The sequence below is a fragment of the Onychomys torridus genome, chromosome 3 (assembly GCF_903995425.1).
Source record: "Onychomys torridus chromosome 3, mOncTor1.1, whole genome shotgun sequence".
NCBI classification, from domain to species: domain Eukaryota; kingdom Metazoa; phylum Chordata; class Mammalia; order Rodentia; family Cricetidae; genus Onychomys; species Onychomys torridus.
In genome coordinates, this window is record NC_050445.1 from 25,071,396 (window position 1) to 25,088,625 (window position 17,230).

Consider the following 17,230-nt stretch of genomic DNA (forward strand, 5'->3'; position numbering starts at 1 on the left):
GGGGCCATAGGATATTACACTTCCTACTGTTTCCCACCAGCAGAGCGCAGGGCAGCAACAGTTCCTGCATGACTGCATAAGTAAAAAGGATGTCTAAGTGCATCCAACATTCAGAATTAACAAGGAAGGGTTCCCAAAGACACTTTTGGTCCTCAATTAGTACATGAAAGCCAAAGATGGGCCCAGCTGCTCTACCAAGCTCCAGGCTCTGAGAGCAACTGTTTTGCTGAGCTGGAGACATATTGGATAGTACATTTAAAAAAATCCCTAAAAGAAAACATCATATTTGGATCAGCAAACAGGACAGCCTGCCAAATCAATTCTGAAATGAAAGTTATGTTTTATGTGTTCATGGCTTTTTGTTTTGTTTTGTTTTTACCCTTTAGAAAAATGCTTTCCACAAAATCATTGGCAAAGAAACAAAATAAATTTTGTTTACCCAGGTGAAAGCAGAGTAAAGGATGGAAAAACTAAACTTAGTAAATTAGACTTTTGCCTAAATTTCACACACAATATGTAATTATTTTAATTGTCATCTGTAAGTGAAATGATTCTAAGGGAGTGCTTGGGGTTGGGGGAAGGCATGGTATTAATTTACTTCTGTTTGGCCATTTATAATTCACCACTTTGGGCAGTGGATAGATGTGTCTCTATTATCATTTTTATCTATATCTTTCTCTCTTCTGTTTTTCTGGGCATAACTTTACAGAAGAGTCTTTCCATTCATACTATGCATGTACAAGTTGTCTTTCACATGTCCTTGTGTTTATCTCAACACTTGGCACCTTAGTATTTTCTTCACTCTTCCAACAATCCTAACTCTTCATTGGTTTTCACTAGAATGGTTTGGGAGGAGAGTCACATTTTTGTTTCAATTCTACTTCATCCACTACAGAGCCTTGGGAATTTGTGTGACCTTTCAGAGTTTCACCTGTGTATTTACAAAAGCATGGTCATACACATTTCACGTCAGTATTGGTTGGGACAATATGTTGCATATATATAAAATACATCTAGCCCCCAATTCTCACAGAATGCCCTCATTAGATGTGAGCCCTGACCTTTCTCACTAAACCTGTCTTGGCTGAGGTTATATTTATTTTACTAACTCCTTCTAGATCTGTTTTGCGTCTCCTTTTATCACCTTAGCAGTCTCCCTGTTTCTCTTCTTCTGAGCTTTCAGGAGCATGCCTGAAAACTCACAGACACAGTCTTAAACTCTTCTTCTGATATAAAATGGTATGTTCCTCTTACTGTTGCTTTTGATATAGATTTTAAAATGTAATTTATTATAGTTCATTAAATTTTCTTAGCACCTTAATCTAACATTTAAAATCAAACATTTTGGTCATTCCTATAATATTTGCTGCTTCCTGCCAAGCTCCCACCAAAGCACATGTTTTGTTTGTGCTAATTATCAATAACCATTAAAGGATAAACCAATACTGAAGAAACATCCAAGAGAGGTCATAAACTCGTCAAATTAGAGCCTGGATCCTGGAGATAAAACCTGTTGCTCTAACTTAGAATAACGAATAGGTGTGTGTGTGTGTGTGTGTGTGTGTGTGTGTGTGTGTGTGTGTGTGTGTGTTAGCTTGGGAAGCAATCTTATAAGGTCACTCTGACACACTGCAGAAAAATCCACGAAGTTTTTTCATTGTTTTGAACTAAAAAAGGAAATTCCATAAGGAAGAGTCACATGTAAATAAAAGGGTGTATGAGTGTGAAGATTGCAGAGATGTTTTATCATCAAAACTAATAAGTTGAGAAATAAAAGGAGATAGGGTTATAATAGAACAACAAAATGATAAGGGGACTAAAAGGCTGTCAATGGGATGGGCCAGGGGGTGGTGGTGCATGCCTTTAATCCCAGCACTTGGGAGGCAGAGCCAGGCAAATCTCTGTGAGTTCGAGGTTAGCCTGGTCTACAAAGCAAGTTCCAGGAAAGGCACAAAGCTACACAGAGAAACCCTGTCTCAACCCCCCTGCCCCCCCCAAAAGCTGTCAATGGACCTACAGCAACCTCAGAAATCAGCTTTATTAAAGAAATAACCTGTTGGTTGCTATAGGAGAGTACAGTGATATGAGGAGAGTAGCATGAGTGTGCTTAGCTTTTGGCATATGATGGGACATTCCCTTAGGTCACATGCTCCGCTTCCACAATGACATCTGGCACAAAGGAAAAGCAGGGTAAAAAGATAGGGGGGATCCTGCCATCTCTTGTGTGGGGATATTTGGCCCCCATCATATGATAAATATCAGTATCAGGCCTTCTAGTACTGATTAGCAAAGGTATCTCTAGACATCTCTAGACACATCAAATACACAGAGCTTCACAGTCATCTCTAGTTGAGAACCATTGTTTAAAGAGACTCGTCTCTTCTAATTTCTTCTCCCTAGTTCTTTGGGTTTCTTGCCACGATCTAATTAAGAGTAAGAAAGAAATTTATAAAACAGAAATTCGTTATATTTTTAACATAACAGCAATGCTTCAATATTTTATAAGGGGCAATGAAAAAAAATCCAATGCTTTCTCCAACTTCTGGATGAGCTATAGTTCCGACTTACTTAATGTCATGTTGTCTTACTGACTCAATCTTCTCCATTGTAAATCATTCAAATGTGATAAATGGAGACATTATAACATTCAATCAAAAAAGAATTGATGGATTTTAAAGGTTTATTTCATTAAAGATTAGAGGTTCATTTTTTAAGTATGCACACACATACCCACACATTTACATAGTACCTATGAGACATAGAGCATTGCTGGGAAGTCACTAGCTCAGGAGCTCACATATTTAGGAAATGCAATAATGACAACACTGGATGTCCTATATAATAAATTGTGTAGTAATTATAAAATACTTTCATGTGGCAGAACAATAGATGCAGAACACCTTTTTTCTATTCTGTTTTCTAAAGGAAGTATTCTTTATAGAGACTAGGAATCTGTGAATTACCTTCATCAAGTAGTTTATGAACAAACGATTGGCTGTGTATGTGCATTACACTGATTATTCTACATAAAATAAGATCAAGTACCTTTGGGTGGGGAAAGGTTGAAAGCTTACCCGACAGAAAACTGAAGCTTATCAAACAGATTTGAACAGTCCATTCTCAAATTACATTGTAAAGACATGTGGGGGGGGGATGCTAGAGAATATAGTACCTTTCCGCTCCATCACTGAAGAAGGGTGTCAGAAATTTAGTCAGGATATGCTATGTGTCCCATGAGACTCTAGGATAAATGTGCTAGCATCTGGATAGAAGAATGGAGAAGGCCATACTTCCAGAGTGCACATAACATACTACTATGAAGTTATATTGAAGTTTGTTTTATTGCCAAGTTACCTAAACAATAATGTTATTGCCTGGAGTTACTGAATAAAGACAGTCATAGGCAACATTATTTGACTATCTAGCAGTAACATCCTTCCTGACAAGGCAAGTCAGATGAGGCTCTCACAAGAATGGACAGTCATTTTAACCAACTGTGCAATTGCCTAGAAATCTAGGGATTGTTGACAGGGAGAAAAAAAGAACAATATTATTCCCTTGTCTAATTCAGGGTCCAACATAGCCAAAGCTTTCTGGAGCCTGAGGAAGAGAATAAAGCTAAATTAAATTTAATCATGAATAGTTGTGTGTGTGTTTTATGTATGTGTGTGTGTGTGTGTGTGTGTGTGTGTGTGTGTGTGTGTGTGTGTTCTGTGTGAAAACATAATGAAATACAAAGGGAATGGAACTAATTTCAAAGTCTTCATGTTATGTTCTTGGAGAATATTTGTTGGCCAATGTGCACATGCCTTTATTTTATTTATAAAATGGTGTAGCCAGTACAGCTCTAGGCTTTAATGTCTTTGAAAGAAAAACACCACAAACAAAATGCTCTTCTTTGTATATAAGTCTCAAATCAGAATTCAGGTCCTCATCAATCCCAGTCCTGCAGTTAAGCAATCATTTCCTTTCAGAAACCAATTCATTATTTTCACAAAGACTTTGCTCCCTATAATTTGATGATAACAATGGATTATCAAGTTATACTTTACCACAACTTGGCATTAGTGTGTCACAATAGTGAATAATCAGGACATTTGGAAGCAGGCTACTTGGAAGATATGGCACTCAGCTTAGAAACGGGTAGACAAAAGATGTTCAGGGTTTTTCATCTTTAAGTGTAGGAGAAGAAGGAGACAAGCTAAATAGCTCACACAATGGAAAAGATTCAGGGGGTGAAAATATGAGCAAATAAACATTTGAGAAAAATCAGCATGAGACAAGTATTCAGGCTTTCCTAAAGGATACAGAGACTTGGGGAATCATGGAAGGTTGTTGAAGGGTAGCATTATGGGATAGAAATAGCCATTTTGAAATCTTAGTTACGTGGGAGGAGAAGAATGACCTTGCTTAGGGAAGAAGAGGAGAAAAAAAAAAGTATTACTGAAGCTATTCAAGAATAAATCCAACACAGAACAAAGAGGAAAGTCCTGATTGTATGTTTTCTCATGGACATGCTCAGATGAGTACCTGTTAGTGGGATACAGGATTGGAGAAGTTTAGAATTTAATACTGCATTTGCAGTAGAACAATGAAAACTAATTATTCAAGAGCTAAACTGCTGCACTAGAGCATGGCAGATTGTTCTCTGGGGTTTAGAGATAAGCATGATACTAAAAAACTGGACTTTGAAACACGACCAGGAGTTTCCAAGATGCTATGCAGAGGGAGGATTTTCTCAAATATAATGAAAACAGATAAGAACATATGACACAAACTCAAAGCTAGAAGCCAGGGAGAGAGATGGCTAAGCAGCTCAGAGCGTATGCTGCTCTTGCCAAGGATTCAATTTCATTTCCTGCACCCATGTCCAGTTGCTTACAACCACCCCACCTATAGCTTTCAGGATTCCACTACATTCTTCTGGCTTCTATGGAACCCTCACTAATGTATGCACACAGAGAAACATATACATACATTAAAGCAAAACAAAACAGGAAGAAGGCCAAGGACTCTGTATCGACTCAGACTGTATATATTCTTCTAAAACAGGCTGCAAAAATTAAATTCACCTTTTCAGTGATGAGGAGTTGTAAATTTTTTTCCATTGAATTTTGAACATATAGACTAGAATGATGTGGGAGAAGATTTAGAATGATAAAGTAGGATAGTTGAGAGTCTTCTGTAAGAATCCCAGGAAGACACAGTGAGGTCATCTCAGTTGTTCGATGTTGAATTTAACAGAAGTTTCAGATGTCACAGACCATAATACTCAATACTGGGTGAGTGTCAACCAGTATGTTGAGCAAGTGTGAGAGTCAGGACCACACAGTAAGGAAAAATGATGACTTTAGATACATATTTTCTGAAACTTCAAACTCCTAATAGCTGGAGAGCTCAGGTTAGTGACTCATCTCTGTGCATACTTCTTTCTTGGTGAGTTGGTGTAGCTTCTGGTCTTTTTCCTGTAGCATCACTGAGAGACTTAAATGACTAAATAGTATCTGCACATTGTTTTTGTTTAAACACTGCCTGAAACAGAGGAGGAACTCAATCAGTACCAACCAGGGCCCATGCTCATAACTACAATGCCATAAGAAGTAGGCCAATGAATGAAAAAAACAATCATTCTTTTGGTAATTAAGCTGGCCTTGATTATCCTTTCAAGCAATGAATTTCTGAATTAGGGAAGGAGATGATGGATAGGCAAGGCACTTCAAAACAGTGCTGGTAATTGTTAAATCATTACATATGCTGGGCAAAGATGGAGGGCAAAATTAGATTTTTCTCTCACAGCTTTGAACTTGGGTAATTAGAAGAATGATTTTACCATTGATATCAGTGAGTTACAAAGATTTCTCAATAGTACCTGACCTCAAGGTTATTGGAGCTTTAAGTTGGATAATTAATGTAAGGGACAGTGATAGGCAAAGTATAATCTGTCAAGAGAATTATCTATTAACATAGACTTCATCATTGTCTTCATGATGGGAGATACATCTGCATAGACAAAAAGCCTCATTTTCTCCAACATTTCACTGCCTCAGAAGAGAGATAATTCAGCAAGGTAAGCTCAATGGAGGAGTCAGCTAAGAGCAGCAACTAGATTTTCAAGACACTCTTTTGTTTTTACCTGATTGTTCACAGAGCCTTCTGTTTTCAGATAAGCTAGGCATCTTTCAGTGTCTCTGGTTCCACAACATGTAAAGAATTATAGGTGTAAAAAATCCCTGCTGCTGGATCTGGGATACAATGTCATCCATGTTAATTAAGTCTAAGAGCTTGAGGGGTTTGGTGCATTTTTCTACTTTTCCATTTCTACTACACCTCCCCCTAATAAACCACATGTTGTGAATGCTTAGGTTTGCATATGCCAATAAGTGGTAGGAGTCTGCTGATAGAAAGGACAGGATAAAGCAAGGTATTGCATGGAGCATCCCAAAAAGAGTTGACCAAAGCTTTCCAGAGTTTGAGATGGCAAAAATCCATGTTAAAAGAGGCCACCAATATTCATGGTCAATAGTGTTTTGCTGTGTAGGTTTAAGTCTGTAGTTGAGGGTTAAACCTACATGGCAAGGAATGAGAGATGGTGGCAAAGTACACCTGGGACTCAGAGGTGAGCAATGCTCCAGTGTCTAGGCAAAGGAACTTGAGAAGAGTCTTTATAAGAGTAACAAGACCCAGCTTCTACACAGAGGCTCTTCATTTAGTAGGCAGCTTCTGAATGGATCCCAGAGAGACTCAGAGCGCTAAAAAATAGCCCTGAAGAGCTTATATTAATAGACAAAGTCGATGTAAAATGCAGGCTCTCAGCATCTTTCAGGAAATGTCAGATGCTAATAAGTGTTATAGCAATGATATGAACTGAATTTTAATTATGGAAACTGGATCATGAAGAGTGAGTGGGAAAACAGCATGTGGAGAAGAGAAAGAAGACTCAGAAACAATGCAGAGGTTTGGTCATCACACCAAGGGGCCATGCTTAGGCTATAAAAGCTTCCAGGGAAAGTTGTCAGGATGGCAGGATGCATGAAACTGAATCATAGTTCAAGGTAGAGCCAGACACATACCCAGTTCCTGCCACCATGTTTACCCAAAGTAGCTACTTTCTAAGGAAGATTATGTGGCTCACCATTTCCAACATATTTTCCCCAAATTAATGTTTATAAACAGAGGAAATATAATAGGACCTTTTATACATCCTAGTAAGTATACCATCATAGTCATTCAGAAAATCATTCTTTCACAGATTTTCATCAATTTCTAGGTTCCTCAGTCTTTTAACCAGACCAGTAGGAAACCCTCACCCCAAACAGGCCCAGTTCCACAAGTTAATGTCACATACCAATAGATTACCAATCAATCCACATGCTTTATACAAAAGTAGGAGATACACATAACACGTGGTCAGAATTTCCTGGTCAAGTAAGTTCTCCTGCATCATCCCTTATCTTGAGATTAATTAGGAGACTGGAGCATGGACAAAGGGAAATTCCTGCCCAAGGACTCTGCTATGTTCCTTCTGACTTTGAAAATCAATAACTACCAAAAAAAAAAAAAAAAAAAAAAAAAAAAAAAAAAAAAAAAAAAAAACAAACAAACAAACAAAAAATCCTGCTCACTATAATTTGCTAACCATCCCTTAAGTTACTCAAGAGCAAAATAGTGAAACTCAACTAAAATGTCTTGTTTTGGTATAGATCTACATTGCTTGAGTTCATGGTTGCTAATTTAATTTGGAAAACATCAGCTTTTATAATTTTTTTGTTTTTGTTTTTTGTTTTGTTTTTTACTTATTTTTTATTTATTATATTTGTGTTTTAATTTTACACATCAGCCATGGGTTCCCCTGTCCTCCCACTCCCGCCCCCAACCCCACCTTCCCCCCAGCTCCTCCCCTCCATTCCCATCTCCTCCAGGGCCAAGAGTCCCCTGGGGATTCAGCTCAACCTGGTAGATTCAGTACAGGCAGGTCCAGTCCCCTCCTTCCAGGCTGAGCAAAGTGTCCCTGTGTAAGCCCAAGGTTCCAAACAGCCAGCTCATGCACTAAGGACAGGTCCTGGTCCCACAGCCTGGGTGCCTCCCAAACAGTTCAAGCTACTCAATTGTCTCACTTATCCAGAGGGCATGATTCAGTTGGGGGCTCCATAGCCTTTGGTTCATAATTCATGTGTTTCCATTAGTTTGGCTATTTGTCCCTGTGCTTTTCCAATCTTGGTCTCAACAATTCACATTCTTACATGAGAACAGGAAAAAGCAAAGTGCTAGAGAGGTCCCCAGAAATCCACAATGATACCTCCACTGTAGACTACTGGCGATGGTCGAGAGAAAGCCTGATCTGACCTAGTCTGGTGATCAGATGGCCAAGCGTTTACAATTTTAAAATAATTTTATTAGTTGAGAATGTCATAGATTGCATTTTGATCACATTCAGTTCTCTCCCTACACTCTTCTTAGATTCACCCCTCATTCACACCCAGCTGATTTTGTGTTCTATTTTTTTTTTAAACACGTTGAATCCAATTAGTGCTGCCTATATGCTTTTGGATATATGGCCATTCACAGGAGCATGGTGGACCTACCAAGGGCCATATCCTTAAAAAACAAACCAGAAAAACGAACAAACAAACAAAAAAACAACTAACATGTCTTCCTACAGTCATCAATGACCAATACTTTCTAAGCTGGTCAACACAAAGCCCCACAACAGGCCAAGGGGCAGAGAAAGAGACTTTGGAGTGGAGTGCGTAGCCCTAAGTGGGAACATACACAATACATCCCTCAACACCAGGGATCATCTCAGAAGAGAGGGTGTAAAGACTGTGCAAGCCATAGGTGTGATGACTACAATGAAGCAGTGATTTCCATACAGAACAGGGCAGTGGAACACGTAAGCTCCCAGCTGTTTTAATAGCATACACAACAGCTGTGCAAATGCAAGCCAGACAATATATCAGTTCATTGCTTTTAAGGAATGAAGAGAAGGGAATGGTCTCAGCAAATTTAATTTTCTTTGATGCCTTCTCCCATTCGTATTTTGCTTTTTCTTATTTTTGAAGATCTTCAGCTGTATACTTATATAAACTTAACTTTTCTATGTTTTTGGACATTCATTATCCATTATTCTTATCCTCCCAGTTTTCCTAGTCATATAGGACTTGTTTGGCTTTGTCGAGTTATGTTCACACTAAATTGAAACTTTTACAACATGACCTAGTTAAAGCCAGCCATTTCCCCTCCATTTCTCCCATTGGAGTTAAGTTACGTTTTTGTTCTTTTTGCAATTTAAAAACATATACTTGAAATTATGTTTTATTTACCATCTCTGCAAAAAGGAAAATAATTATTCTACAAATCCTATACAAATTAGAATGGGCAAGACAACCTGGGGTGTGATTATAACTTGAATAATCCCCTTTGCTTTGTAAAGAATAAGTCAATGGCTAATATCATGAAACTGCCCCAGCCTTCTCCCCCCCTTTTTTCTCATCTTGGGATATAATTACATCTATTGTGGAAAACATACCAGCATGCACTGAAGTATAATTAAAAGTAAATTTCTATGCAGCCAGCATGACGACAGCACAGGCACAGTGGGAGTCCAGACATAATAGAAAGGCAGTGGGGTGAAGCTGGACAGGAGCTAGAGACCATTCCTTCAAACCCTTTTTACTTGATGCCTTGTGGCTCTCACAGCAAGTCTGTGAAGTGGGGAGACTCAAATCAACTTTATGGTGGATATGTCCAAATACATCTACAATTACATCTATAGGTCTATGTATTTATCCATGTGCTAATTACAGCACAGTGCATTATGCATTAACCTTCACCTGGCCTGGATCTCTCTATGTAGCTCATGCTGGTCTCAAATTTGTGATACTTTCGACTGACATTACAAGCATGTGCCACCATGTTTGGCTTTAGAAGTCATATTTTTAAAACATTTAGTAACTATGGTTTAAAGTTGAAATACGTAACAAAGTATGAGTTATTAATTTCCCATTCTCTTTGATATAAAACATTCTCATGTAAGTCATTTGAAATGTGTGAAATACTTACTAGTGCTACATTTAAAGCTTATTTATCACAGTTTTAAATTTTTAATTAAAATGTAATTACCTTACTTCCCATTTCCCTTTCTTTGCTCCAACTCTACCCATGCCCCCCTTCAATTCATGGTCCTTTTTCTTTATTATTATTATATACACAATAAGTATATGAATGCACTCTGCTGAATCCTTTTAGTATTGCTTGCATCTATAAAATTTTAGGGCTGACAACTTGGTACTGTGTAACCCCTAGATCATCCCTGAGAAAGACTAATTATCCCTCTACATTATTTTTTTAAATCCTATTTTATTTGCTTATGTGTATATACATATACATATACATGCAATGACATACATATGGAAGTTAGAGAAAATTTTAAGATTCTGTTCTTTTTCTCCACTCTGTGTGTATTGAGATTGCCTGGATTGGCAGCAGGTGCTATATCCTCTGAGCCATCTCACTGGCCCTACTATTTTAACTTTTTTAGGTTTTAAAATTTTCTTAGGGAATGGTGAAGCTTGAAGTTATAGGACTGAAAATCCATCGACAGTAAAAAAAAAAAAAATTAAACAGAAAAACTATTTTATGAGAGACATTTGAACTTTGGAAACTAATCTTTAATGTAGAAAGAAATTCTAATGGGTTGGCTAAAATGTTCACAAAAATGAAGGAAAAGGATGTCTCACTGCTTGATTGTGCCATGATTGGTCCCCAGCCAATGCACATTCTCAGATTGCACTGGGACCTTGTCAACACTCCTCAGCTGCTCCCAGGCACACATCAAAAGAATAAATCCTCTATTTTGTCTACAACATACCCAGATGGAACTCAAAAGTTTCCAATGAAATTTTACTAAGAAAGACAAGTAAATGAAACAGAGCCACAAAAGGTGTTTTCAGTAGAATGACATACAAACAAAGGTGATGCTTGCAAAATTCAGATTTCTGAAGCAGTTTTGATTCTGAACTATCATTCTGTAATTGAAGCTAAATCTACATGAACAGAACAAGGAGCCTTGCATACTGGGGCTAAGCCAAACAGCTGGTCTAGAGCGCAGAATATGCAGAATGACTTTTCTGAAAGACTTCCTTTACTTACTCATAGATATTAACTTTTTAAAAAATAATAGGTAAGAGAAGTCATTAACAGAAATCATACTTAACTTTATATACATGTTCTGGCAAATCATATTTTATGAATTTAGTAATATAGGACACCACAGCTGATTACTTATTATTCTAAGAATTTGTTCATATTTGGTTTTATAGCACTGAGGTATTTTGAAATAAAAAACAACAACTTATTTCAGATGGTTGGTAAGTTTAAAAGACTATATATTACTAGTTTTTTATTTTATTTTACTTTTTGTTATTCATATATGTTTTTAGTACTATGTCTAGGCAGTACATCTAACTGTCCAAAATGAAAAAATGTAGTAAAAAACTATAGAGACTTCAAGCTTTTAAACATTCCAACTCTTCCAATTATGTGACAGATGTGTAGGTCTGTGTTGGCCGAAGTGTACTAAGGGAATATAATCATTATAGTGGGTCATGGGGATTATTTTAATGGGAAAATGGAAAAAAAGAAGTGTCAAAGATAATTATAACATATTTGAAATATCAAGATTAATTTGATTTCATAAAAAATTGCATCAGTAGACATAAGACACTTTATTACTGTGCTTTGACTCAAACTGTTTGGAACACACAAATCATTGGGACCACCTAATCTAGAGCTCTGAATATGAAAGACAAAATTAAAGATTCCCTACAGGGAACAGATATTGTCCCATAGGTATTTTTTCCTTTTGTCTGTTTATTTTTATTATTTAAAATTGTTTTGTACAATATCTTTTCAACATTTACTACTCACCCCCATTACCTATGGTGAGGCACATTGCACAGCCTTGATTCAGGGGGAGGGGCTTAAACCTGCCTCAACTGAATATACCATAGGCACTTTTTTTTTTTAGCAGATTCCCCCTCCATTCTTACCATTTGTTCCTGAAATCATAGCACAAATATGCATCCATATGTTAGTGAATACTATGTTTACCTTTTAAAGAAATATAGTGGACAGATTTTCTAAAATTGACTTTGAAACTTAAAAAATGTGTCCATGGAAAGATAACTCAACCTGAAAATTTGAGGTCACTCAGAGTTTGCTTAAATTTACATATTGAGTGTTTTGCCAAGGACTACCATGAACAAAGAGGAGTCATCATGACTTGGAGGAAAAGGTGCAAGAAGAATGTAAGCCATGTAGATTACCCTCTTCACTGTAAGAATCACTTTAAATCAATACTCTAGAGCTGTATTGTAAAAGACAGAACAAAGAAGGTTTGAACCAACTGGTTACCTTCATCCTGAAAATAGAACATATTAGCTAAAATCTGAAAGAAGTTACAAGCATACAGCAATATCTGAAAAACTCTGAATTGACCTCTCAGTGCCCTGCTCTGTATGTGTCCAACAAAATGCAATTGGGAGGTATTTTTCTCTTGTTGATTTCTTTTATTGAAAAACTGTTTGCAACCAAAGGAATTGTGAAAACGAAGCACAATGAATTGATATGTTTCAGTACACATGCTGTTACTAGTAGAAGCAACATGATACATGTATAGTACCTTTGTTAAATGAAACAATAGGGCTTTGGGCTCTCTTCTCAGTGCTCTTACATACAGCCAGTGATTTGTATACTTAATTGAATTTGGTAAGATTTGATTAATTGTATTCTACGAAACAGATCTGAAAAAATAAGATTAAGCCTTTTAAGTTTTAAAAGTATTTCCTTTTGATTTTGAATGTGTGTGTGTTTATGTGTGTATATATTCTTGTGTGTGAGTTTGTATGTGAGTTTTCACAGTCATGTATATATACATGGAGTCTGTAGGTCAATGTCAAATGTCTTCTTTGATTGCTCACCATCTAATATTTTGAGAAAAAAAATCTTCCACTGCACCAGAAGCTTGCCAATCGGCCACACTGGTTGGCCAGATAGCCTTAGGGATCCTCTTGTTCTGTCTCCCCAGCACTATCATCAAGGGCATAGTCCACCATCAAACCTAGATTCTGTATGAGTACTTGGAATCTAATCTCAGTTCCTCATGCTTTCATGGCAAGCATTTTACCATTAGCTGGATGCAATGTGTTTTTAATGGCTATTTTTCCATTTATGGACACTTGCTTTTCTAAAACGTGTGTAATAACAATATGGCCTTCATTCTTAATACATGTATAGGGAAAAGTACATATTTGAAATATTCCATTGAGATGAGAATAAGGCTTTAAAATATTTAGATATATCAGTTTCCTTCAAGCTACGCACTTTTTGGCTAAATTTCAAATATTCTAACATCCGTTTTTCTATCTTTAAGAAAAATTATTAAGGTTAATTGCCAAAATTAAAAAAAAAATCAGTTATTGTTCTGTGGATGAATATTTATTTACATACTATTTAAGCTTGATTCTTTTGTTGAGTCTTTGTTTTTTTAACATTGCTTGTTAGATAGTTTCTTAGAGACCCAAGTTAGACCAAATCATATGAACAAGTTTAGTAATTACTGCATTGAAGATATTATTATTATTATTTCAGACACAATGATTTGGTTACATGGAAACACAGGAGCAAGTTAGTTTCCTTACATAGTGCCAAGAGGGAGGACTATATGCTAACACTTTTATGTGTTTAGCCATTAAAAAAGAGCCTTTAATCCTGGCAGTAGATTGCTTTTCAACTGTATAAATCATTTATGTATATTTGTTTTATCTTATTCTGGGCCTCTAGACATTTCTTGTTTACTCTGAATCTCCCTGGCAGAGCTTACCAGAGAAGAAAATGATTTTAAAAATTGGTTGATTAATCATTTTAACTGAATGTGCAGGAAAAATTAAAATAATAATAATACAAAATCAGAGCACAGGAAAGTGGTGTCTTGGCATTTAGATAATCCATAAGCAGCTTTTAAGAACATTTATCAGATGAACAGGTGAAGTCTACAGAGCTTGACATTCCAGCTGCACAGAGCCCATTGTATGAGAAGACAGGCTCTTTCAGCAGAATATCTGACTAAGAGCTAGCCTTAGGAATAAGTCTTGAACTTGAGAACTGATGGATGATGTCACTCTGTATGCTGTGAATATGTTGCTCTGATAGGTTGATAAACAAAATACTGATTGGCCAGTAGCCAGGCAGGAAGTATAGGCAGGATAAGCAGACAATGAGAATTCTGGGAAGAGGAAGGCTGAGTCGAGAGATGCCAGCCCGCCATCCAGGGAACAGCATGTAAAGGCACACAGGTAAAGCCATGGAAAATATGGCAACATATAGATTAACCAAAATGAGCTGAGTTTAAATATGGGAGATAGTCAGTGGTAGGCCTGAGCTAATGGCCAAGCAGTTTTAATTAATATAAGCTTCTGTGTGTTTACTTGGGTCTGAGTGACTGTGGACCAGGTGGGACACAGAAAAGCTTCAGCTACAGAGAACTATTCCTGTAATATCTTTCCCTGAAGATGTAGAAGCTCACAATACAGGAAGACTATGTATGGTTTCAGCCTTGCAGGAACTTGAAGCCTAGAAAAGGGATGAAGAGATGAGATGAACAAAGTAATTCAGTGTGTTAGAAAGGGTGTCAGGTGTCTGCCAAAAGTTACAGAATGATCATGTCCTATTCTAAAATGTAGAGGGAGTCAAGCACCTGCTTTATCTGCCATGGCCTCCTTTCTTTGTAATTGGCATATCTGTACTAAATGCTCCATAAATGCTACTCTCTTGTCTCCAATCTATATCTGAATCATTATTGCAAGTTAAACATCACTGTTTTCTCTGTGCCCTGAATGCAATATGGCCAGATGCTTCATGCCCTGCTGCCATCATGGAGTGTACCTTCAGATCATTAGTTAAGACAGAGTTTCCTATCTCTATTATTTTTGCTTGGTATTTTGTATACCACAGTAACATGTAACTAATGATCTCATTTCAAGGAATAACTAGAGAAACTTGAATAAAAGTGTTATTTATCACTATTCCAACTTGCACCTGATTTTTCTTGGTTAATAACATCTCATTTTGTAGTGTCATCTTTCCGAATACCATATCAATCTAAGAATATTCCAGGACTGATAAATGTCAATTTACAGTATATCCTAAGCTTCATCTTATGACATCATAACAATGCCCATTTAAAACAGTGTCAAGTGCAGCTTCCCTCGGTAGACATGTAGACTTTGCTATTCTGTCTTGTATTTACCACTTGCTTACATTTTGCCAACAATTGGCAAATGTCTAGGAGATTGAGGCAGTTAAGTGTTACTTTAAACTGATAGTTAAATTAACATAATCTTATAACTGCTAGTAAAAGATATTTGAATGCTTTTGAGGTCAAAATAAATCAAATACTGTCATGTCACTACAAACATTATTTGTTTTATAACAAAATATGCATGTTTAGGAATAACTATTTCTCTAATAAATATGATATAGCATCTAGAAGAATTAGAAGATTCACATGGCATAATTCAAAGTCAACCAGCTTTCTTCCTTGTCCACGCCCTAAACTCTACATTTCTCTTAAGCAGAATTTAGTGTAATGAAGAGTTTTAAAATTCCAAATGGAAAGTATAATCATGAGACTGTAAAAGATTAAAGACGGGGGGGGGGTGCAGACAGCCTCCACTTTGGGACTGTCAACAGAAGTTTCAGAAGCAAAAGTCAAGCAGATGCCACTGACCTGAGGAGATGTCAATTTGGCTTGTCTTGGTCTGTGTGGTGTTGACGTGGACGCCCACTTTGCTCTCCACAAGGTTGATCTCCACATTGCCTAAGTTATCTGCAAAGTGACTGAAGAGCAGGAGGCCACTGGGGTTCCAAGTCCTGAACTGGAAACTGACTGAGAACAGGTCCTGATTAAGTCTGCCAGGCACCTCCAGGTAGCTTGTAGCATTGAAGAAGACTGGTACTGTGTAGGGCTCCACACAAGAGAAACTCAGATTCCCCTACAAGCAAACAAACATCTATGTGAAATTACTGATAAAGAGATGGTTCTACAAATATCCAAGAAGTGATGGATCCTGTACCAAACTAAAGGGCTAGCATCTCAGCCTGATTTTGTACGTGCATGGATGTTGACAAAACTTCCTGGAGTATTAGACTCAATAAGCAGTAGCTGGTCTTCTAGCTCAGAGCACAGCACAACACCAGTCAAGAGACTGATAGCTTAGTAGCCTGCTGTGAAGGAGAGGCCACATAATGGTCTTCATCTTATCATCATATTTTAAGGACTTTGATGACATTATTATTTCTTTCAATTATACATATACATATGTATATCATATATCATATGTTGTGTATTATATATGCACCAGAAGGTTGTGGGTGTGAGAATATAGGGAGTCTTCAGGGAGCTGAGTGAATTTCACTGAAATAACAGCTACTAATGTCTCTGAAAAAATTTCTTATAAAATGTAAACTTTTTAGGGATTGCAATGAAATGCTCTATTTCATGATTTTTCCTAATGTTTTCAGTGTGTGTGTGTGTAGATTTTGCTACAAAAATTATTCTGTGGTTGCCTACAAATAATTTGTTAAAATAAAATATACTTGTTTATGCCTTATACTTTATAAAATATTTTGGCTGTTCAAAGGCTTTTCTATCTTCAACATGTTTTGTAGTTAACAGTTACCTTAGTAACGGGCCCCCATGGTTGGTGTTCTGTAGTTTGAGAACCAAATGGATACATCTCAGGACCAACACTGAATTAAAATTTTACTTTTTCAATTGCAAATAATAAAAATATTATTCTGAGGCTTTATTTACATTCTACATCCTTTCCCTAAAGCATCAATTTTTGAGAACAGTGAAAGGTCCTCTGTGACACACCCTTCCAAATCTTAAAAGCTTAACAAGTGTGTGTGTGTGTGTGTGTGTGTGTGTGTGTGTGTGTGTGTGTGTGTTTAGGTGTAGTGTATATTTGTGTGAGCATATGTGGGGTATGAGTTTGTACATAATCATAGTATGTGGTATATGAACATATAGTATATTGTTTTGTGAGAAGAATATGGAGTATGTGTGCTTATGTGTATACTAATTGCTATGTTATATGTTAGTGAATGTGTTTGTATGTATATGTTATGTGCATGTCCTTGTGTATTATTGTGTGTGGCATATGTGTGTGTG

General features: G+C 36.9%; 1 protein-coding gene across 1 annotated transcript in view; it reads right to left on the minus strand.

The window, feature by feature from the left end:
- Cntnap2 (contactin associated protein 2) overlaps positions 1-17,230 on the minus strand; it is a 2,080,708-nt gene that overhangs the window by 1,174,867 nt on the left and 888,611 nt on the right. The window contains exon 8 of the mRNA XM_036182111.1: positions 15,785-16,049. Coding sequence (XP_036038004.1) covers positions 15,785-16,049 — 265 coding nt within the window. The remainder of the gene's footprint in view (positions 1-15,784; positions 16,050-17,230) is intronic.